General features: G+C 38.2%; 1 protein-coding gene across 1 annotated transcript; it reads right to left on the reverse strand.

Annotated features, from left to right (window-relative positions):
• Positions 1 to 640: 640 nt before the first annotated feature.
• gmps (guanosine monophosphate synthase) lies at positions 641 to 21,634 on the reverse strand. The gene is made up of 16 exons (XM_080185595.1): positions 21,547 to 21,634; positions 15,109 to 15,287; positions 13,486 to 13,600; positions 12,894 to 12,991; positions 12,372 to 12,475; positions 10,253 to 10,446; positions 9,954 to 10,119; positions 8,434 to 8,585; positions 8,117 to 8,290; positions 7,652 to 7,757; positions 7,437 to 7,552; positions 5,076 to 5,201; positions 4,435 to 4,550; positions 4,154 to 4,284; positions 3,406 to 3,578; positions 641 to 2,897 (listed from the first exon to the last, which is right to left on the reverse strand). The coding sequence occupies exons 1-16, from the start codon at positions 21,580 to 21,582 to the stop codon at positions 2,796 to 2,798; spliced, it is 2,088 nt and encodes a 695-aa protein (XP_080041721.1). The 5' UTR covers positions 21,583 to 21,634; the 3' UTR covers positions 641 to 2,795.
• Between the last annotated feature and the right edge of the window lie 3,116 nt (positions 21,635 to 24,750).

The raw sequence follows: 24,750 nt of genomic DNA on the forward strand, positions 1-24,750 counted from the left end.
GCCTGTGAGGTGAATTACATTGTCTGACGAAACCTCTTCACTCATTCAAGGCAGCTGATAACTGACCAGGATAGATGAGAAAAATCTTTGTTATAGAGGCCTAGGCACTTGAAAGGGAGAAATTCAAACAGAAAGAGACAGATTCATGAAGTATTCATTTTAACATGTCTCTCAAATTATAAGCCTTACTTACTATCTTATTCTCAGGAAGTTGGTATTTTGACTGACTTAACTGGATCCCATTTCGTAATTGTTTCATTGATAGCTGTGCCAATTTTCACTTGGCGGGATTCATACCTTCATTTGTTCAAATTTAATTCAAAGAACAACCAAATAGGTGCCAAGATGCCATTATTTGCATGTGTAAGGAACTGAAAGAAATTGGGACAAGAAACTTATTTAAATGCAAGGGATGGAAAAAGTAGCGGATAAGATTAAAAGTGAAATTAGCAGAGATTTCCCTAAACTTGTAATTTTATTTTGATATTAAGATTTGTTTCTGTATCAATGGAAAAGTTTACAAGATTGATTTTGGGCAACAATAATTCCCTGATGATGCTAGCAGTTAAGAGCAGAAATCACAGATCTTGCATTTCAATATACCTTAAATACCTGCAGTTTTTAAATGAAAAGTCATAAGTGATTTAATGCTATGCTTTATTGAGGCTCAACAATAAACAGAATCTGTAGATAGGAACTATGCATGCAATAAATTGAATTGCTAAAAAAATAATTTACAGCAGTACCTATGTATATATATTTATATTCTAACTTAAGTCACTTCAGTGATTTGCATGTTTACCAAGACTTATTACCAGCAAAAGTGTGAAAAGGAAATTAAATTGATACATTTTTCACGAGCATTTCAAAAATACTCATTTTCTTGTTTTATGCCTACCATGGTTCTTGAAAAGGAGGCAGTTTGCTCCATTTCATAATTTAAATAGAGTTTACAGAATTAAGTCATCGGTCAGTAGTTTTAAAACGGCAAGGTTCATATATTTCAGGTCATCTCAACTTTTGTAACATGCAGCTTGAAAAGAAAATTCTCTCACTTTGTGACACATATATATATGTATATAATGCAAACAAGGGGCTTAATTTTACCAGAAAACAAATGTATATATGCAGTACTAACATATGCGATTTAGGCATTTATTTATCTTTATATAAAGGAAAACTACCTACCAAAAATTTCATCAAAGGCCTTTTTGGCTGAATAACAACTTTTTCAGCAATCATGATTTTCCAAATAAAAATGTATTAAACTGCTGCATCTGGCTGGAACCCCAATTCTAAAGTGGCAGTCCCACAATGTAGTAAACTGATTGTTCAGGCATCAGGTACTGACATTTAATTAATAGTATACAGCTCCTTCATGTAGCTACAAACTGAAGATAGCAAGAAAATACCTTTCAAATGAAAATTAAGTCTTTGGTTCGAGCTGCCCTTTATCAACCTGCTCAAGTGCTTGAAGCAATCTGGTCATCCAATCTATCTAGAGTCTGCATCGTCACTGGAATTTTTGTTTCCTTCATTCATAAACTTTACTGTATTTTGTATTTAAAATTTCAATGCATGTTAATGAAGATGTTAATTTCTGTATGTGCGAATACAATTTGGATCATACAAACATTAAAGTAGCTGAACTGAGTTATTTATCCCTGCAAAAACTGATGACTAATTAAATGAGATTATTAAAAAAAGATTAAAAATGAAATCGCCAGACTAGATTTTCATGAATGCTTCTGCAGTAAGCTCAAAACAGAAAGCCAGAATGTTGTACCATTGACAAAGTTACTTCTGCATGGAATTTTCAGAACTTGTGGTCTGTCTTATCAATTTATTAATTTGACAAAGTTTACAATTATAATTTACATTTTCTGAACACGTGGGATATAGAGGTTATCAAATTAAGGCAACAAATAACAATAACCATACATATTGTGTTGATAAACTGATATCTCGTTAAGTACCAAAGTGAAAATATTTCACAATGAAATTATGGTAGTCAGTTAATAAAATAGATATACAAAATTATCAAATGATACATTAAAAATGCTGCCTTTGGAAACCCCTAGTCCTCTTATCCTTGAAATAAAATTTTGGTTCACACACAAATTAGGAAATATGTACAGTTTACAGTTGCCTGTTAATATCCATCCAAAACCATGTATATGATCAGGATTTTTGGCAAAAATAAAATCCTTTGATGAAAGGTCTATAGGCCATGAAACCACAGTTGCGTTCCTGCTAACCATTTCATACAATAGTTTCCAAGATTATTGTGATAAACAGAGCCAAACTGCTGGTAAATTTGTTCACTTAGAACAACGCAATTACAAAGTATCAAGAAACTTGAATACATCGAAACTTGTCAATACAGTTCAATACAACCCACCCATTTGGCAAAATGTTTGTAACAGATCGGTTAAAAAAATTGGTCACATCAATAATTGAGCTTTACAATGAGATACTGGCAATGGCTTAGTAAATGTACTGTAAATGAACTGTGTCCTACAATACACCAGACAAACTGAACTCTAAAGGACATCAAAATACATTGGCAAAAGCTTTACAATTTTACCAGGACAATCTGATGCTGAATCCATTAACCCGTACATATCCTTAGCCCATTAAATACGTCCTTACCAAATACTGAATTACACACTAGGCTTCCAGGGCTGAGGGAAAGAGAGGAGAATGACAAGAAAAGGTGCAAGTAGCAGCTTCAGTCACACTTCCACTGTACTGTTAATATTGGGAATGTTTCCACAGAAAAAAAATTGTTGCATTCACTCCCATTCCGTGGTTCCAGGTGGCTTTGAGGTCAAGTCATACATAACACGGGAAATTCCAGGTATCTTCTTGATTTCTCTCACCATTTTTAAAACAACCTGGACGTGACAAGAATAAATTAATATTTACTATTTTAATGTGCATTTAAAATTATTTGTCAGGACATCAGCTGAAGTGTTTAACTACAGTAGAATGGGTGAGGGAAAGGCAACTAGTGAATCAGTATTCCGATGGCACTTAACCATTGGAAACATCATGGCTGTGGGTATTGGGAACAAAGACAATCATGCTCGGTTGTGATGTCCTGCATGAATGAATAGTCTTCTGATACACACTGTCCAGAGTCACACTTGAAGAATGGTCATTTTAGCAGGGAACAAATGCAGAGTTTTACCCCAGTAGTCTGAAACTTAAGGCAAGATAAAACTAGAAAGTAAAATACACTCGTTGCATATACTTGCAATCCACAATAGTTACAATACCAAGCCAATCACAGAAATTATTTACATTCAATAATACATTTCTGCATCAATGCTAGGAAATATCCCCAAAATTGTTGGGGAAAAACTGCCACATTTTCTAAGTAGTACAAAATTCAAATCTCACCTCCTCAGGAATGTGACTGCCAGGAGTTGCTGGGATGCCAGTCATGAAATCACTTGTAATGAAGGTTCGAATGACCACTGATCTCTGGCAAGATGGCTGCTTCTGGAGTGGGTCACGGTCAAAATGCAATGGTATTAAAATAACTGGCATCTGACTAATTTTCCCAGCGCAATCTAGAAGGAAACACACACCACCATTTAGTTAAGAATGTTAATGCAGAGCTGGAACTGTAGCTATGCTTCAGTCAAATAATCATGGATTGTGGGAATTTTTACCTTCGGCTTGGAAACAGAATCCCAAATAATTTTGAAAATATTGTTATCTGCAACAATCTAAGAATATCCGAATAGAAAAAAAAGGCAATTCTGTGGCACAGTAGGTAAATAAACTAATGTGCTGCAGCGGAGGATGGAACTGTGTTTCTAATAGGAAAGCTCACTTCGAACAAGTCTGAGTTAAAGACAGTTTCTTCACTTCAGGCTATTAATAAAAGTTTCCAAGAGAACTATCCCATGCCAATCTCAATTGTCTGCCACAAATCAAGCACAGGTAGTGCCATAGGTCTGGAAGCAGCTATTTCTTGAACATCTCACCAACACATGAAATGAAAGGGAGTGGGGAAGAATGTTTTTATTGCAACACGACATTTCAGAAAATCAGAACTCTAATTTATCAGATCGAGTAGAAACACCTAGCAAGATTTTAACCAATTTATGAATTTCTCAAGAAAGCTTAACTGTACTCCTACCAGATTCTCTAAGAATGTTGTGTGCCTCAAAGTCAGCCTGCCGGAGTGTGCTAAGCACTCCTGTTGTTAGAAAAGTCGGTGTTACGTCTGTTATGGGTTCTCGGATTTGCGGTCCAAAAATATACACAACTCTGAAACACAAACATTTCTATTAATACAGAACAAATTTGCAATAGTTTGCCACAGTAAAAAGTCTGTTAATGTCATACATCACCAAAATAGTATCATGTAAAATCCTCTTCGTATTTACTCTTAGATATTAAAAATAGAAACAAACAAACCTGTTAATATTATGACACATTCGTGGAATAAGTCTGGCTAGGAATATGAGGGAATCCCAGTGTGGTGGATCCTTACTAGTTAAGCCACAGACATAACTATACGACCTACAGTCACCCTTCAAGACAAAAGATAAAATTTTCAGAAAAGTAAAGCAAATTTTATTCCTAAAATACATTTTTGATTTTATTGGGGAATATACACTATCCTACAATTAAATATATCTTGAGCATAAAAAGTACAATGGTTCATTTTTCCTGAAAATATAGAAATTAATGATGACCAAAATCTAGACAAGTGGATATTGATCTCTAATTGATCATGGCAAAATTAAATGGGTGATATTGTCAAATTCAATAAAATATATCCTCACACATAAATAGAATTACAGGCAGAGTAACAGCAACAAGTGGGGGTATATTAATTGTGGAAAGAAATTGTGGTTTTCCAATACTTTGACATATTTTAAAAATAATGTACAGTAAAATGCAAAGTGCATTAGATTGAATAATTTACATACATGACTTTCCACTTCTAGACAAAATGGTCTTATTTTGACAATTTAATTTTATCCAAACATCATTTAAAAACAAGTTTAACACTTTCTGGAATGATTTCCCATTACTTCTAGTGTATTACTGACCTGTACTCCAACAGTTTTAATTGGCATCAGAAAAGCTGTGAGTGAATGCAGGCTTGTAATTTGCATCAATTTTTCTTGTTCCTCATCACTAGTACAGGACCTGACCCTCTGTAGTAAAGTGTGTGGCTGTACAAAAACATAATACCATGAGTGTCAAGACTTTTAGAGTCATATTTTTCTGTAAACAATTTTGTTGAAAACATGCTTTAATGCTTCAATATACCATTAACACATTGTAAGAGCACTTAAGTAATCTTATATCAGGACTAGTAAAAGAAAATGTACTTCTTTGAATTATAGAATTCTATAGCACAGGTGTCCATTCAGAAACAATCAAACTTGGTCTGCATCTGTTTTTTTGTCCGTAATCGTGAAAGATTGTCAGCCTGAACAACTTCCTACTAAAGTTACTTTTGTGGAACCAGTTTCATCTTTTCAGGTAGAATATTTCAGAACCTGACCACTCTCAGTGAAAATATTTCTTTATCACCTCCCTTATAAATTTTTCACCAACTATTTTTACCCCATGGCCTTGAATTAGTGATCCACTCACCAGAGAGAACAATTTTTCCTCTATCTACCAAAATTTATCTTGAAAACCTCCAATTGATTTCTTATTTCTCCTAGCAACAGATCAGGTTAACAGCCTAACTTTCTCTATCCTTCATAAATGAAGTTCTTCATCCCTCGATATGTCCTTATAAACTCATCTGCATCCTTTCCAAGGCTTTTAACATCTTCCTTGAAGTACGTTGCCCAGAACTGTCCACAATACTCCAACTGAGAACTAGCCATTCAAACATTATATCTCTGTTTATATATACTCAAGGTACCCACATGCCTTTTTAAACACCTTATCAATTTGTGCTGCCACATTCAAGGAATTGTGCACCTTGAACCAAAGTCCTTTGGTCATCCACATTTTTATGAACTTGTACCAATTATTGTATATCATCTGTTAACATTACTCCTCGCAAAGTGCATCAAATTTAGCAAAACTGTAATGGGCTGAGACTTCTAAATGTTTATGTGATATTACCATCCATATCAGCATTAATAATGACAGCTTTTGAAATGGAGTCCTTTGACTCAACAAGACCATAAAGACATTTCTTTAAGATCATCAGAATTTTATATTGTTGATTTGACAATTTATGTCATAATTGCAAATAGTATACATCATGTTTTTCTTTGGGTTGCCGATTTTGGGCCTCAACTTACATCACAATTATTGTGCAACTGTAATCTGTTTCTCACGCTATGAAATTATGATTACAGCATATGAACACCATTTAATAATTTCTGGGGACTCTTGTACTGTGCCACAGAGACCCTCGCTTAAAAATAAAAATCACCAAGCTTCCAACCCCAGCCTTTTGCTCCCTCATTAAGTCAACTGAGAGTTTGAAGTCACTGAATTAACAACACTATAATTGGTACCACCATTTAAACAATTGCAAAATGGCACTGAAAGACTTAGAATCAGTATTCAGGTACTCAGCAGGTTTTGATACCGTTTAGGTGAGGTTCCCACCAAATAAAATTGTATAGTTTAAAAAATTGGAGAGTTATAATTTGGAACAATCTTATTATTTTATGGTCATGAGTCTGCACTGATATCTTTAGCATTCAAGGAAATAACAGCTTCAGTTTTTGTCTATCAAACCAGCCTTGCTTTAATCTTGAAGCTTTGTTTAAACTAAAACAACAAGCTAATTACTGACACGACTATCAGAGATGAAATTAACCATATGTCAGGATGTGCAACATCATTAAGCAATCTTTGCAGACTGATGTTCTTTCACACTGTTTCAAATATAAACAATGCAAAATAGTTAAAGTATAAACCCCTAATTCCATTTACACTAATCAATTTTTAAAATATATAAAAGGGAAACCTTCATCATATAAATCACTTTTATCAGAGCATTAAGTGTCATGGTTCATTCTGCTTTAAGCACGTCTGTGCATAGGATATTAACTCCTCAGTTAGCTGCTGTGCTCACTGTGGCACATCCCAATCCATTTTACGGCAAATTATGGTGCAAATCTGTCACAGGGGGATCTTGGCAGGGTTGGCACAAAGATTTAAGTACAGTGTTTGCTGTCATCATCACATTTGCAGCAATTTTTTTACTTTTACAAGTTAGGACAGAGTGAATCATCACCTTCACGAGGTAATCAAAGGTTTTATGGTTTATAAAGATGAGAATCATTTATTGAGCAATACTGTTTCTTATTACTTATAGTGCTCTTGTTAAAAAACTAAAACGTCAAACGCTGTCTGAATTCATGAATGAAACTTCCATTAATAAGACTGGTGAGTAAAAAAGCAGCAGGAAATATCCACCATAAACTTACCTTTTTTACACTTGCAGAGAAATCAGCTACTATTTTCAGAATGTTGTTTGTTTCTGCAAAGTCTTTGCAAATATATGGCTCATCAGCGCAGATTATTCTAATGGCAAGGCCAGGGCCTTTAAAAGAAAATTCAATATAAACCAGAAATTAATTATGTAACTAAATAATGGAATAACTTTGAATTCAGTAAAGGTAAGATTGTCTATTCAGTTTACCTGGGAATGGGTGCCTCAAAACAATATCTTCAGGAAGACCCAGCTCTCTGCCTAATGCCCTCACTTCATCCTTGTGGAAGTCTTTTAGTGGCTCAATCACTTTACCCTGCAGAACCAAACATAGAGTCATATATGTATTTAGCCTTAACGACAAAATATACTTCCTATCTGAAGAATTATGAAATTAAACAAATTTTAATTTCATGAAAAACTGCAAGGAAATGCATGTGCATGGCTGCTCACAGTTTCTCTTACTAACAGACAGAATACTGCTTACTAAAAGACCAAATGAAGCTACAGCATATACTCATACCTGTGAAGTAACTTGTTAGAGAAACGCTGAAAAAATATTAGAATATCAATTATATAAACTTTGGTCAAATGTCTCCAATCATATATGGATCATACTAAATAAAGTTGCAGTGATTATCTTACTAAACAAAACTAATAAAATTCATCACTGACCTCTTCTCTCAATTTTCTGATCAGTTCAGTGTCGTTATGATGAGTTTTGATGACATCTGCTTTCCCACTTGCCTCTCTTGAAGCACTTTCAATTAAATCTGGCCTCAATGTACCTTGAGCAAGATACACTTCCTCAGGCTTTAAATTCATTTCCCCAATTACCTCATTTGCAATCTAGAATAAGGAGAATCAAGAGAAAAATTTGGGCCTTTCATTTTTCACAGCTCAAGAAAGATGCTCAAGTAAAACATTTTGAGTACTGTACCACAAGATAAAATTATTATGGGTAATGCCACAAAGTTAACTTAAAAAAATACCTTCACAAATGTATCCCCTATTATTTTTCTTTTCTCTTCTGGATTTGTTGTCATATTTAGGGTCTTACTTATTCTTTTTCGAGGAGTCCTGTCTTCTTCTGAAATTGGTAGAGTTGTTGTACCATTGTAAAATGCATGTGCAGCATTAACCACTGAAAATATTAAAAGGAATTTGCTGTCATAATTTACAAAAGTAAAGAATTAAATTCTAGTCTTCAAATACAACTTGAAGATGAATACCACAATGGTTAAAACTGTAGGGTATGTAGTTATGCATATAGACAGAACAATCTGCTCTAAATAGGTTTGTATCAGTCTTATGCTTCTTGTATTGGCAAGAACTTTATTAACAGCAAGTCAACCAAATAACAATTCAGGATACCAGGGTGAGCACTATACAAAAGTAGCACATTACAGACAAAGCATTGGAATCATTTTCAATTTGGCAAAAAAAAACAAGCCATGCCCATTATGTAAAGAGCAGCAATACTGGGGAATGCTACAACTTTCTGCAAGTTGTAGATAAGCTTCCTACACGTCAATTGATTACACGTAAATCAACTAAGTAAGAAACATTTCAGCTGCATAGTGCTACCAATTTTATTTCTCCCTCATATCCGCAATGCCAACGTACGGTTGGATTCTCAACTTTGAGCTTGGGATATTGGTCACAGAAACAGCACAAAAAAAGGCCATATACCAGCCAAAAAAATGCTGTCTTATATCCTCTTTGACCACCCAGATTATCAGTCCCACTACTTCAAATGATCTATGGACATCCACTCCATGGACCCACTGTTTACACTTCTCAGAACAACCATTTATTGTCTACCCTTGCCTTGCAAACTTTGCATGCCTTTCTAAAATGCATTACTTATCAATTCTCTCGAGTGAATTCTATGCGCCACTTTCCTGCCTTCCTGACCTGTCTACTGGAATCTTCCTGCTACAACTGTTTTCCGTGCTATTAACCACACGGTCATCTTTTCCACTATCTGCAAACTTATCAATCACACTTGATACATTTACATCTAAAGCCATGATATATACCATGGTCCATCCGTAAGGTACCAAGCAGAGTTTCGCAAAACACCACTCAAAATGGTCAGACATACCGATTGATCAATACCTTTGTTTCCAGCCATGGAACCAATTTTGTACCCAACTTGCCAATTGCTCTTGAATCCCCTGGGCTTTTACTTCTCTAATGAATCTTCTTCTATTCAATTTACCAAAACCTTTCATAATTTTAAATAGTTATATCTCCTCTTAGCTTTCACCGCTCCAATAAAAACAGCCCCAGCATCCCATGTCCTACCTCAATGATGATTTCCTTTACCTAACATGCCATGAGTTCATACTGTGCAGTGTGGCTTCAATGTCTTTTCTAAATTTAAATCATATGCTTCATCATCCACGTGCTGTATATAGATCTGTAAATACTCCCGACAGGAATATTCCCACATTGGTTTTATAGTATCACTGATTAAAACCAGCTAGAATTCCTTTTGCATTTTTACCTTTAACTTTAATACCAAGTTTCTTCAAGGCCTCCTCAACAGTCTGACTCTCCTTTTTCCGCATGAAACCATTGTCAATGTGAACAGCAATTACTTGGTCTTGGTTCAAAGCCTTATTTAACAAGGCTGTGCACACTGTAGAATCTACTCCACCACTTAGTAATACCTATGGATTAAGTGACAACAGACAGAATTTCCACAGTGAAATCTGGTTATGTTTATTAAAGCAAATGTGTGCAATGGAATGTAAAACATGTTTTTCATTATTGTACAAATTGTAAAATATCAGTAAAGCTTACCAAAACTTTGGAATGTCCTACTTTCTTTTGTATCTCTCTGATACATTCTACTTCTCTGCTCTGGACTGTGAATGTTCCGCTACAACCAGCTATATCAAACAAGAAATTCTTCAAAATGTCTTTGCCATGCTCTGTCAAATCTACTTCCGGGTGGAACTGAACACCATAGAGCTTCTTGGATTCATTTGCTATTGCTGTATACAGTTCAAACAGAAAATTAACACACACATTTTAAAATACTCTTTTGTACAAGATCAAGTATGAAACATTTCTAAAATAGGCAATACTCCACATTCTCACTTGTTTTAATTTCATCAACTAAGCATTTCGAAATACGTCCCTTATAAGTAGAAGCTTTACAATAAACATCAACCACAGAAATAAAGTTGTATTATTCATTGATAGAAACAAGCTTACACCAGCCAGCTTCCACACTTTTAAGCTATCTCAGTAGTGACTTTGTGGGGAATCACTTGACCAGTTACTCACACAAAATTCTTTATTGCCAGTTCCAGAGTGGAACACCTGAAGGCCAGCCCTGGGATATCATATGGAAATCTCACTGTAGTCATACAAAGAGCTTTGCCAACCCTGGTCTGCCAACCATTAGATATGTTTGGCAGAGCACCAAATTCCCTCTCATTTTTCCTTCTTGTGTAGAACATCATTGTACAGCACCTGCCCTCAGAGAAAGCAGTGACTGTTTCTACTATTAATTCGACTGCTTTATTATAGGCAATTACACTTCACTGCCCACAAACACAATATACATTCCACTTTGGAAGGGATAGATAGATAGAGCTATAAATTATGATTTTACCTCAATCTGCAATGCAAAATCCTCTTAAAGCAATTACAAGATGAAAAATAATGTCCGGGAATTATAGGTTCGCCCATTTAAGACAAAGGTGAGAAGGAATTTCTTCTCTGAAGGTAGTGAATCTGTGGAATTCATTACCATGAAGGGCTGAGGAGGCTGGATCATTAGGTACGTTCAGGGCTCAACTAGATTATTAAACAGTAAAGGAATCGAGGTTTATGGGGATAAGGCAGGAAAGTGGAGTTGAGGATTATCATAGAATCCTACAGTGCAGAAGGAGGCCATTCGGCCCATCAAGTATGCGCCAAGCACAATCCCACCCAGGTCCTATCCCCATAACTCCATCCATTTACCCTAGCTAGTCCGCCTGACACTAGGAAGCAACTTAGCATGACCAATCCACCTAACCCACACATCTTTGAACTGTGGGAGGAAACCAGAGCGCCCAGACGAAACCCACGCGGACACAAGGAGAACGTGCAAACTCCCCACAGAGAGTGACCCAAGCCAGGAATTGAATCTGGGTCCCTGGTGCTAAGGCAGCAGTGCTAACCACTGTGCCACCATGCTGCCCCTAATCATTTCAGATCAGTCATGATCTCATTGAGTGGCAGAGCAGACTTAATGGGCCAAATGGCCTACTTCTGCTTCAAAGTTACACTCATTTAAATCTTACGCACACTTACTAAACCAATAATCTAACAGAAAGTACTGTGGGCTACAGAGCTTGATCAGGCAGCAGAAAGCTTTGACAAAACAAATAGTTTTCTCATTCCTCCCTCCACCACATTTTAGACGATCAGTTTACCAGGAAATAGTTTCAACGGTGGAGTAGGACCAAGGGAGGAGGAAGCATAAAATAATGCCTTCCTTTCTACGATATTATTCTGAAAAAAATAGTTGAAAGGTCTCCTACCTCACAGGAGATATTCCCAGTTTTACCATATATTTTCTACCATAAGTGGAGGCCCATCATTTAAGGTATCCCCTGCCAGAAGGGAGCTGGTCCACCAGGGCAACTACAAGAACTCCAGAATGCATTGTACGCATCGGGATTCCTTTGTGGCTCTTGACGCTGATGCAGTGTCTCAGCTGAGAAAATTCATTAACAATTGGATACTGGCATATAAAAATCACCAGACACACAAGAAAAATCACTGTGATAGTATACTGGTCATAATCACAGCATGGATAAATTGTTGACTTCCCATTTGAAAACAATGCGTCTGTCACACTACATTCAAAATGCACGCAAACACAGTCAAACCTGGATTCACAAGTACTCATTGCTAAATATACCTGCTGCAATGTTTCCAGATTGTGCAACGACTTTGAAGCCCTCTGCCACCTTGTCCACACTGTCACCGTGAGTGAGCAGAACAACCTCATCTTTCTGCAGACCTCTAATGGAGAGGGAATTTAAGAAATATAGAAAAATAAACAATAATAAAACATGAGAACTGCATAAGAGGAGGGTAACGTTTTTAACAATGTTTAACAAAAGCCAAAATGAAATTGCTGATTCCATGGAAAATAATTCTAATTTTTTTCTTTAGGGCTGGGAAGAGGAGAATTTAAGAAAAAATATGAGACCTAAGCTTTAATGCAGAAAAAATTGCATAAAGCTTTTCAGTTTCAATACATTTCTAGCCTTGCTTTCTATATACAAAGTAGGTTTCATCAGCATAGCACAAAATGCAGAGACTATGGAAACTAAATAGTGCAAGAAACATTTTGGTATCTTGGTCAGGAAGGTTCATTAACTTTTCTTCAGAACAAAAAAAATGAAAATACATTTGATTTAAAATACGTCATCAGTACCTGAACAGTGAACAGTTATTATCCACATTTATTGTAAATAGGCCATCTTCTCTCACATTCTTTCTGTGCACTGTACCTCCAAAAACTTTATTCATCATCTGTGAATGTAAATACAAATTGGTTTCTATGTAATGCTTCAATCTTCTTCTACATAAAACTTGAAATTCTAATCCACTATCAAACAGACAAACATCAAAGACAACTAATGAAAATCACATTTTACAGCAGTTAAAAAAAACACAAGTGCATAATTCAGCACAACAGCTTTAAATAAAATTATGCCACCATAATACTTCTAATAAAAAGATATAGACAAAAGCTTTAGGAACATAGGAAAAAGGAACAGGCCATTCAGCCCTTCCAATCTACTCCACCATTCTAGAAAATCACTGCTAATCTTCTACCTCAGGCAATTTTGCCAACTATTTCCACATCTCTTGATATCTTTAATATCAAGAACATTATTGAATACACACAATGGCTGAGTCTTCACAGACACAGTAGAGAATTCCAAAGATTCATCACCCTAAGTGAAATTAGCCCTATTCTTTACCATACACTTACATTAATGATCTGAATTTGTGCACAGTACCTGCATTCCATAGCAGATTCCAAGAACAGGTTTGCCAATTGTAAATATTGCTGGATCAAACCATGGAGCATCTTCGGCATAGACAGAACTCGGCCCCCCCGATATGATGATAGCTCTGTAAAGTAGAAATAGTATTTAAGAACAACGAACTTGCATATTTGTAAGAATGTGATAACTGCATTACAGTAAGCTGGTAATCAAATTCTATAACGAAAGATAGAAAAACTTACAATGCAAGAGATTAAGTGGTTTATAATAAAAAAGAAAAGTAGAAAGTAAAAGAGGGAATTCTAAAAAAACTGGAATTTAATACAAAAAGGAATGGAACAGTGAGTGTGCAAAATAGAACAAGATGTACTGTTGTAGAAAGTGTTGATTGTTTGATTTGACTTATTATTGTCACATGTATTAATATTCAGTGAAAAGTATTGTTTCTTATGTGCTATATAGACAAAGTATACTGTTCATAGAGAAGAAAAGGCAAGAGTGCAGAATGCAGTGTTACAGTCACAGCTAGGGTATACAGAAAGATCAACTTAATGGAAGGTAGGTCCATTCAGAAGTCTGATGGCAGCAGGGAAAAAGGTGTTCTTGAGTCAGTTGGTACATGTCCTCAGACTTTTGTATCTTTTTCCTCGACAGAAGAAGGTGGAAGAGAGTATGTCCAGGGCGTGTGGGGTCCTTAATCATGCTGACTGCTTTTCTGTGGCAGTTACAAAGTTAGTCTCTCTTTGTTTTTTATAAAAGCACGATCAATTTGATTGGTGAAATTGGCTAATGAGCACTGCGCTTCAACTCCATGAAAATGCCAGACTTAAGTCATGTTTCCCAGTTATCTTAATCACAAGTGCGTTCTTGAACTTAAAAAATTTTAAAGAAAGATACACAAATACATTTCAATATGCTACAATCTAAGTGCTAAAATTAACATACCACATGGAAAGTTTTTAAAGCTCTGAAGGCGCAAAACTACCTCTTCTATGTCTTATCTCATTGTTAAAAGTCATTTAGCATTCACATACCAGATATACACTTACTCCTATTTATGTTCCATTCACTTTTTCGAACCTTGCTGGTATTTTTCATCATTATCTAAGACTATTAAATACATGAACAACACATTCGCATGAAATTCTGTATTTGTAACTTAAAAGGAATTTGGAATAGGCAACCCAAACAATAAACATACCCCACCATGGAGGTAATTTCAGTAGGACTGCTATTCTTCCAAGGGGTCTTGCAACCAAGAATGGATGAATGACAATTTTAATGCTTCCCTATTAGGAACATAGAAACCCTAAGTGCAGAAAGAGGCCATTGGGCCCATCAAGTCTGCACCGATCACAATCCCACCCAGGCCCTACCCCCATATCCCACTAACCTACACATCTCAGGAAACTAAGGGACAATTTTAGCAAGGCCAATTGACCTAACCCGCATATCTTTGGACAATCCAAAGGGCTGGAGTGAAATGTTAGAAAGTTTTACCCACCTAAAAAGTGCTTTATGATTACAATCATATTGTAAAAAAAATAAAAAATTATAATATATATATATTTCAAAGTGAATAAATACCAACATCCAGACTCATCCATTTAAGATGCACCAAAAATTGATTCCTACCGAAAACCATTCTCCTTGATTGCAAAAGCAGGCGTCTCCAATGGCAGGATTTCTGACTGTACAAAAAGTTCTCTGACACGCCGATCAATCACTTTTCCATACTGTGCTCCTGCATCAAGAATCACAAGGGCCCCTTCATATTGACATCTGACATCCTTGATGTCTCGTCCAGCAGTCTCCTATTCAAGAATGAGGAGGAGTGGAAGAGAACTGATGACAGAATATTTTTACAACTGATTTACAAAACTTCTGAGAAATCGCTACGTTGCTGAAAGACATAATGTATTAAACCTTGGTGGACCACAATTGCACAATTGAAAGTACACAACAGTTCAATGCTGTGCAATTTTAAAGTCAAACTGGTCAAATTGTTAAATCAAACTCCCTCCCATAACAACGCTGTGGGGCTGCAGCAGTTCAAGTGGCTTACCAGCACCTGTTCAAGGGCAATAAGGAATGGACATTAAAAACCGATTTTCCTAAGTAAACACTAAAAATTAAACATATGCTATAATCTTAAAAGTTTAGGTAAACAAAGTTTCTAGAAACTTTATAAAAAAGAGACTAGATGTCAAAAGTGATCAAAGCATCAAAATCATTTTTATTAACAATAAGGCAAATGATTGGAGCTGAAATGATCTAGGCTGCTTCAAGGCACCTATCATTAAAATATAAACCCAAAACCAGTTCTTCTTATACGTTGGAACACCAAAGATAACATCTCAAACTAATATTAGCTACTGACTGATGACGCCCATTTAGAAAAGTCAGGACAAGAAATTTATTTAGGTTTCTAGAGAAATATAATTCAAATGCCTGCAGTAAACACTTTCAATTCAAAAGTAATTTCTGGTGCAACTATTTTGGAGATAGTGTCAGCTCCAAACACATCTCAAAAAAAATTGTTGGCAGTATATATACTTACTCCGTCATATTTTCAATAGCCATCTTCTCCCAGATCACGTCTTCTTTGCCTTCATTTTGCCTGGGGCCAGTAGCAGTAGTAAAATCCAGCCACTGACAGCACATTATCAATGCAAATTTCATTTGGCTTTGAATATTGATCCATTGTCATTTTTGCTCATTACCTTATCGTAGAATCCCTACAGTGGAGAGGGAGGCCACTTGGCTCATCAAGCCTGCACCAACAACAATCCCACCAAGGTCCTACCCTGCACTAATTGGTTCATTTGATAGCATCACACAATTCTCCTAGATTGGGGGTTCAAACTGCCTTTAAACTCGAGTATATTTATCTAGGAGGACATTTCAGTGCTGTGTTACTGTTTCAGAAATGTCATTAATCAGTTAAAACATTGAACTGGGACCCTATCCGCCTGTTTTGGTCATTTTGTTTGACAGAAAATACCCCAAAGCAATATTTGAAGAACAGAGACTTCCTCTTTCAACCAAGTAGACGTGTAAATTGCCTTCTGCTTTTACTGACAAGATTTTGATCACACTGCCAGAGAAAAAGTAATTTATCATTGAAATTTTGCAACATCCTGAAAACTGTAGTAATGCAAATTAATGCATTACCATTTGAATATACATTATTTCTTACTTCAGAACATAGAATAATAGCACTGTTCTAGGTCAGTCTCTTCTCCACCTTTAGGTTGGACCATGTAACCAGGTTTAGTTGAAATCTGTTACTTTCTGAAATATACTGTTTACAAACAGGCAAAAACATCATGTTACAATTATGAGGGATGATGTTTTGGGACTCTTTTTTTTTTGTTTTTATTCCAATTCAATCCAATCAAGTCCAATTCAGAGTCTCAACAAGTTGAGACATTCCTGATCCAAGCTAAGACAGAGGTCTCGCCTCCTGTCTTGGGCTTGATCTACATGATCCAAGCTGACTGGAGTAGGCATACCTCCTCCTCCAAGGCTTGATCTCATCTGCATCTTACAAAAAGACTAAGGTGCTGCTTTAAAAAATTGCTTCAAATGAAGCTGAAATGTAACCTAATGACTTCAACCAAGCACTGCATGTCCGTACTACACTTGATCTTAGCCAGAGGTCACGTGTTCTGTTCTCAAATCTGCCTGAAAGCAAGCCTTGATGGTTGGATTGTCAGAGATTGAAGAGATCCAGATTGTTTTTACCAGGAAAAAGGTGCAAAGTATTTATACTTGGAGACAACAGCAGCAGCCTGTGTGCTAACAGTGGGTAAACTGAGACACTCCAAGTAGAAGCATTGACAATGTTGGGCTGTAAAAATTATAAACTATTTACTTCCAAGATCAAGAAGAGTTGAGATCTCAAGGACAGCTATCAGCGTATCTACTTGGATAAAGATAGTCTGCCTGGATCCAGGGTAGAACAGGTAGATAGTCTACGGTTCACTGTGTAGAAATGCAGGTGGAAGCACGTACTCGGATTGGGGAGCCCAAATTCGTGGGGAGTGAAAATGAGGTTGGAAAATTTGCCTAGCTTTAGCTAGAGGGAGATGATTCCAGGAAACTTCATGCCATGAAAGGCAGTTCTGGAGTTAAAAGACTGGGAAAGGAAAAAGATCAGAAATAAATCCTCAGGAGACAGGAATCATCTTGGACTGATTCTGGTAGAACTGAATGTCTACTTAAAGGGCAATGTAATGTGTACAATACTTCTTTTCCAATTACATTAAAAATTTTATTCAGCGGTTTAAAGTATAGTATTTTAGTGTTTAGTCAATAGTGTTTTGGGTCTGTTTGTTGCAGCAAGCATCTTAAAACATGAAATCTGTCAGCTATTAACTGGAAATTTGAATTTCCTTTCAAAAGTTCTCAGTCTCTATGGGGATCCAACATTATTGTTGCCTATTTGCCTTATCTCCCAATGTTAATGGATCCTTTAAAATATTCCAGAACCGTGATTCCGAACTTCACCAAAAACTAATTAGTTCCTCATTCCCTATGTACCAAGTTTAATGAAATGAACATAGTAGTTTTTGAGATGTATTGTTTGCAGACAAACAGGCCACCAAACAGGCAAAATATTACCTCACTCATCTTCAATGGCAGAGGTAATCAGCAAATAACGCAACATCACACTTGAATAGAGGCGCTTGAAAAACAAAACCAAAGAAAGGGGTATAAAGAAGAATAATAAATGGAAATTCAAAGAGCTTGGGAAGAAAGTTAAAAAATAATTTAGAAAGCTAAAAGAAACTACACAGACGAATTGACCAGTGTTCTACAGGTATGTAAATGACAAATTGGCATAGGGTTAGAGACACTAAGGTATGCATAAAACAAACGCCCAAATACTAACAGTGAAATGACAGAAATTTCTCACAGGTAGGCATATTAGAACAGATGGAAAATAAAAGATATTCAGGTTAGAAATTAGGAAAATATTTCATAAGCTAATCAAACAAGAGGATAAGACCACTAGTTCAGATAGATTGCATCCTCGCATACTGAAGTGAGTTACAAAAGAGGTGGCAGAAGCACAATTAAATGAGGGAATAGTGTCAGAGAATGGGTGAACTGGTAATACTATTCCTCAACTTAAAAAGGGACAAAGCACAAGTCCAGTAAATGAAAGAAAAGGTGACGGAAAAGATAATGGAACCCTTACACAAAGATATAAACGTCAAATATGTAATAAGAAATTTCAAAATGGAAGACTTTCTTGACTAACCTTATTGAACTATTTAAAGAGTAACGAAAAGAGTTGACACGGGTCAACTCTTTTTGCATTTAGCAAATGCAACATATTAGGATTTTCGAAATGGTCCCCAATAGAACAGTCTCATATTTCAGAATGCACAGAACAATTAGGGCACAGGAGTTGGCCATTTCGCCTAACCATGCTGAGTCTCTGATGAGCAATCTAGTCAGTCACACACCCTCACTCTAGCCACTTAACCCTGCAAGTTTATTTTCCAGAAGTGCCAATCCAAGTTCCATTCCATACAGGGCAGCATGGTGACACAGTGGTTAACACTGCTGCCTCACAGTGCAAGGGATTCAAGTTCAATTCGGGCCTCTGGTGATTGTGCGAAGTCTGCACATTTTCCCCATGTCTAAGTGGGTTTCCTCCAGGCACTCCGGTTTTCACCCACAGTCCAAAGATGTGCAGGTTAGGTTGTTTGGCGGGGGGGGGGATGGTTTGCACTAAGGCAGAGTGGGCATATAAGGCAAATAATTTCAATACAGATGATCATGATTATTTTGGGAAGAATAAGGAAGGTGTCTACGGCTTGAATAAGACTTTGTGTGGGACTGAGGACAAAGGGATCTAGTGGTACAAATACACAAAACACAAACAGTAGCATGCACTGAGATTCACTTTGAGATGAGTCAAATACAAAAGAAGTTATGTTAAAATCAGGAATTCCAACAAGACCACACTCACAAGTGTGTGTACAGTTCTAGTCTCCGTACCATAAAATATCTAGAGGCATGTGAAAAAGGTGCAAGAAAGATCAATAAAAATAATCATACCTATCAGGAAAGATTGAACCAAAAGGGTCTTTCTCTTGAAAAGAGGAGAGACCTAAAAGCGCCCTGATTATGGAGCTCGATGTGGAAATGACCAGGGGTCATAAATATAATAAATCCAAAAGGGAATTCAGGAAAAACTTTATCTAAATAGGGTGAATGTGGAACATGCTACAGTGCAGTAGTTAAGGGAGTTAGCAGATACATTTAAGGGGAAATAGTCATGTGGACTCAAAAGATTAGCTCTGCTGCTCTCTCCAAAAACACTGCCAAACCTGTTGCATAATCCAGCATTTTCTGTTCTTATTTTACATTTAAAGGGAAGCTAAAGAAGCACGAGGGATAAAGGAGTAAGATTTCCTGGTAGGGTTGGAATGAAGAGGGATGGAAGGAGCTTTGTGTTGAGCAGAAATATTGGCATGGATGCATAGTCTTGTTTCTGTGCTCTAGACGCTATGCTCTGGATTTAATGGTCAATGGTAAAGGAATTGCTCAGTACACTGACAACTGCTTGAAAAGTTTCCACAGGCCTCTGAGAAGCGGCTTCCTGTCACCCAATCAACCAGACTGTAGAATTCTCAGACACAAAGGCCAAATCAGCAAGTATAAATTAGATTCAAATAATGGACAGAAAACGCAGATTAAAAAGCAATAATTAAATTTTGCAATGAATGAGATTCTACATTTGTAAAATTAAGTTCAGTGCCAGAGATTGCTTGATACTAATTTTGACTTATCACACCATTAAAAACTTACTTACACCTGAACGAACAAGTTATTTTTCTTCTAGCGCCTTTAGTGTGACTATCACAGGTTCAAGCCTTTAAATAGATTGCAATAAATTTAACCCAGTCTGTGAACCAATAGGGTAATGTGACCATAACTTCTAGGTTTCTGCATATTCACACTGTCGAAACTAGAAGTCACCATGTGAACAATTACTGACATAAACCCTATAACTGCCTTTAATTTGATCTATAACTTTGTTGTGCATCTTTTCTGATGGTGAACCTCTACCAGAGCTCTTCCATCATAGACTGAAAAACCTATTTTTTTTCTGATTTCCTCAGCTCAATGTTATGTTGCTAACCTTAGGACGCTTCTCTCCACAACTTCTCTTGAATCATAGTGACCATGTGCAGGGTTGAAAGAAACATAATTCACCAAAGGTAAGAAATTTACAGTACATCAAAGTACTGACAAGGCATCATCCCGCACAAAAAAACACCGATTCTGAACAGCAATTACAATATTTTATACTCATAAGGCACTTCAACCAGAACAGACAACTTTTAAAAAAAACAGGTTACATGTGCCGTGCAGAGTATATTTTCTGCATTGTTTCAAACCTTGCTCCCGAAAAGCGTGTCATGCTGCAAAGTGACTGCCATATGTTACTCCCGTCTAATATTTACCCATTTTAATAACCATTAGTTACTCTGTTTCTCGAGGTCGCTCCTGCTTCAGGGGGGCAATGGCCATTTTGCGACCTCGGATATTAACGATCAGAGATCAGGTGTGAACGGCGCAAGGTTCCTGGACCCCAGGTACAGTTTGACAGAGTGAGGAGCTGTCCAGAGGCCCCACTCCACTTTCTGGAGTTCCAGGAACACACACTGGAGACGGGCTGGGGAGGAGGGAGCCCAACTCCAGCAGCTGCCGGCCGCTGGCTCGATCGATCGGTCTTCCCCATTCCCTCCCGCCAGACAGCAGGCCCGGGATGAAGCCTTGCCTCTCCGACCTGCCAATGCCGACAACAAACAGCCTCCACCCCCGCCCTTCCCCTCGCCTCCCGCGGCCTGGACATGGGCCCCCGCCCCCAGGTCACCATCCTGGAGAAAGCGGGCAACTGAGCGCCCGGATCCCCCCCAGGCCGCAGCCTCGACTCCCAGCCCCCCCCAACCCCCCGGCGCAGCACAGCGTTATTGCCCACCACACCTCCCCCGCTCTGGGTGCTGCCGTTCGCCGCCGAGCCCCGCTCCCCGCCCGGCAGACACCAACCTTGGAGTCGCCGTTACACAAGGCCACCGCCGCCATCACCACTGCCCCGCTCCAGCCACGAGCTGCCTGCTTTCGCGCGCCCACACTGCCCCGCGCCGAGCCCAGCTTGGTCCCGCCCCCATCAGTCGGCCAGCCCCATACTCTCAGCCCGCCGCTAGGAGGGGCTCCCGAGCACAGTCAGCCGGCTCACACTCTCAGCCCGCCGCTAGGAGGGGCGCCCGAGCACAGTCAGCCGGCACACAGTCTCAGCCCGCCGCTAGGAGGAGCTCCCGAGCACAGTCAGCCGGCGCACAGTCTCAGCCCGCCGCTAGGAGGAACGCCCGAGCACAGTCAGCCGGCGCACACTCTGAGCCCGCCGCTAGGAGGGGCTACCGAGCAGAATCAGCTAAACAGCAGCTCATGCTGGAATCTGAAACGAAAAAAATTCTAGGAAGATTCAGCAGATCTGGTAATAAAAGCAAAACACTGCGGATGCTGGATGAAAAGCACACTTTCTTGTTATATCACAATTTGGTATGACTTCTGCTCTGCCCAGGACCGCAAGAAACTACAATGGGTTGTGAATGAAGCCCAGTCCATTACGCAAACCAGTCTCCCATCCATTGACTCTGTCTACACTTCTCGCTGCCTCGGAAAAGCAGCCAGCAAAATTAAGGTCCCCATGCACCCCAGACATTCTCTCTTCCACCTTCTTCCATCAGGAAAAAGAGACAAAAGTCTGAGGTCAGGTACCAACTGACTCAAGAACAGCTTCTTCCCTGCTGTCGTCAGACTTTTGAATGGACCTACCTCACGCTAAGTTGATCTTTCCCTACACACTAGCTATGACTGTAACACTACATTCTGCACGCTCTCCTTTCCTTCTCTATGAACGGTATGCTTTGTCTGTGTAGCAGGCAAGAAATTTCACTGTATGCTAATACCTGTGACAATAATAAATCAAAAACAGAAAGTGCTGGAAAATCTCAGCAGGGTTGATAGCATCTGGTGGAGAGAAAATTGAGCCAACAGTTTGAGTCTGGATGACCCTTCGTCAGAGCTGCCAGGTCAGTTTTTCCAGCATTTTCTTTTCTTTTAAAGAAACATAATTTATTGCGGCATACGAGGTAAAACTACTGCCATGGTGTGCACACATTAGTCCCTGCCAATCTTTTTGGCTAATCAAATAAACCAAATCAACCAAACTGAGGGACAAAGTAAAAGGGGCAATCCTTTAAAATGGTGAGGAAAGGGAGAGGGAACACTTCACAAAGCAAACTATAAAAGAAATGTAAAACATCAAACCAAAATGTGATTAAATGCGTCAATAATACACCTGTATTTCCTGTTTTTGTGCCAACAATTTAAAAGGTTGAGTGGTATTGCCTCGTACAAATTCACAAACACGAGCTTTTTTTATCAGTCAGTTCACACACCATGTATTCTTATACTTATCAATAATAATTTATATTTATATAGCGCCTTTAGTATCTTAAACTGTTTGACAGGAGCACTATGACGCAAAATTTCACAGAACCGTAAAAGGAGGCATTAGGATAGAAGACCAAAAGCTTGATCAAAGCGGCAGGTCTTAGGGAGCATGTTAAAGGATCAAAGAGTGTTGGAAAGGAAAGGGCATTCTGTTGGGCTTTTAACATGACATAAAAGGCACCAATCACTCAAAAGGGATTATGTAAACACATTGTGGGTTCACTTATTTAAATTGGGAACATATATACAGGCACAGAAAGTTTGAAGACATCAGTAACACAGCTGTCTGTGCTGTATTCTGTCAATGGGCCAGAGTGAAATTGAGGTTGGATCATACGGCACACATCCTTTACATGCTGCTATCCCTTAAAGGCAATTCAAAACATCTTTTTTAAAGAGACTTTCCCCTTTCCTTGCCTCAAGGTTTATTTAATTGTTCCCAGTGATCTATGGGATTGTTATTCTTGGATGTTGTTAATGGTTGTATTTGGGATTATGTCTTAGATGCAAGAGTACTGTACAGTGGTTGAAAAGCTGAAATGGATCTAGTTTGTCTACGGTTAACATCAATTAACATTCAGATCCCACATCAGCAAAAAGAAGCCTAAATTTGCTGAAAATGTGCATATTACTGCACAACACTATAATTTGAGTGACTTACTACATTATGCACACCAAGTAGTGATTTACTGAGGTTTCTGCACTGCTCCACGCAGACCTATGCTGGAAACATTGAACAGCTATTTTCAGAGTTCTGAATTTCAGTAAATTCAATGGAGACAGCAGCCGAGGATTTGTTGGGAAATAACAGCATGTTCGTAGTGGTGAGGAACGTAATGAGTGGATATGGATGGGCACATGGTGGCACACAGCTGCCTCACAAAATCAGGAACTTGGGTTCAATTCATGTCTTGGACAATTGTCTCTGTCGAGTTTGCTCTTTCTTCCTGTGTCTGCGTGCGTTTCCTCTGGGTGCTCAGGTTTCCTCCCATGGTCCAAAGATGTGCAGGTTAGGTGGCTCGGCCATGCTAAATTACCCCTTAGTCTTTAAAGATGTGTAAGTTTGGTGGATTAGCCATGGCAATGTGCAGGGTTAGAGGATAAGGGCGGGAGGTGGGTGTGGGCCTGGATAACATGCTCTTTTGGAGAATCAGTACAGACTCAATGGGTCAAGTAGCCTCCTTCCACACTGTAGGGATTCTTTGGAGAATTGCTGCTAATTGCATAATTTGCACTGCTCTTCTGTTAGCTTTGTGTAAATGTCCATCAGTCTCCCCACGAGTGTGAAGACATCATGGAATCCCTACAACACAGAAGGAGGCCATTCAACCCATCGAGGCTGCACCAACATTAAGCCCACCCAGGCCCTATCACCATAACCCCACATATGTACCCTGTTGGTCCCTTCTGACACTCAGGGGCAATTTTGCACGGCTAATCAACCCAATCCTCACATCTATGGACTGTGGGAGAAAATCCTGAGACCCAAAGGAAACCCATGCAGACATGGAGAGAAAGTGCAAACTTCATTCAGACAATGACCCAAGACTGTAATTGAACCCAGGTTCCTGATGCTCTGAGGCAGCAATGCTAACCACTGTACCGCCCATTGCTGGATTTGCAGCATAGATTTGAACCAAACTCGATCCAGTAAATTAGAGCTGGTGATTCACAATGTAAGAATCAGTTAAATAGCAGAATTTATGTTCCTGCAATGCCACTCAATCTGAGAAA

Source organism: Carcharhinus amblyrhynchos, chromosome 3 (genome assembly GCF_965287045.1).
Source record: "Carcharhinus amblyrhynchos chromosome 3, sCarAmb.v2.hapA, whole genome shotgun sequence".
NCBI lineage: Eukaryota > Metazoa > Chordata > Chondrichthyes > Carcharhiniformes > Carcharhinidae > Carcharhinus > Carcharhinus amblyrhynchos.

Coding starts and splice junctions, on each gene's coding strand:
- gmps (XM_080185595.1), bottom strand. CDS start 21,582: ATGGCGGCGGTGGCCTTGTGTAACGGCGACTCCAAG. Junction 4,551..5,075: donor TTAAAACTGTTGGAGTACAG/GTCAGTAATACA, acceptor TTTGTCTTGAAG/GGTGACTGTAGGTCGTATAG. Junction 4,285..4,434: donor ATGTGTCATAATATTAACAG/GTTTGTTTGTTT, acceptor TTTGTGTTTCAG/AGTTGTGTATATTTTTGGAC.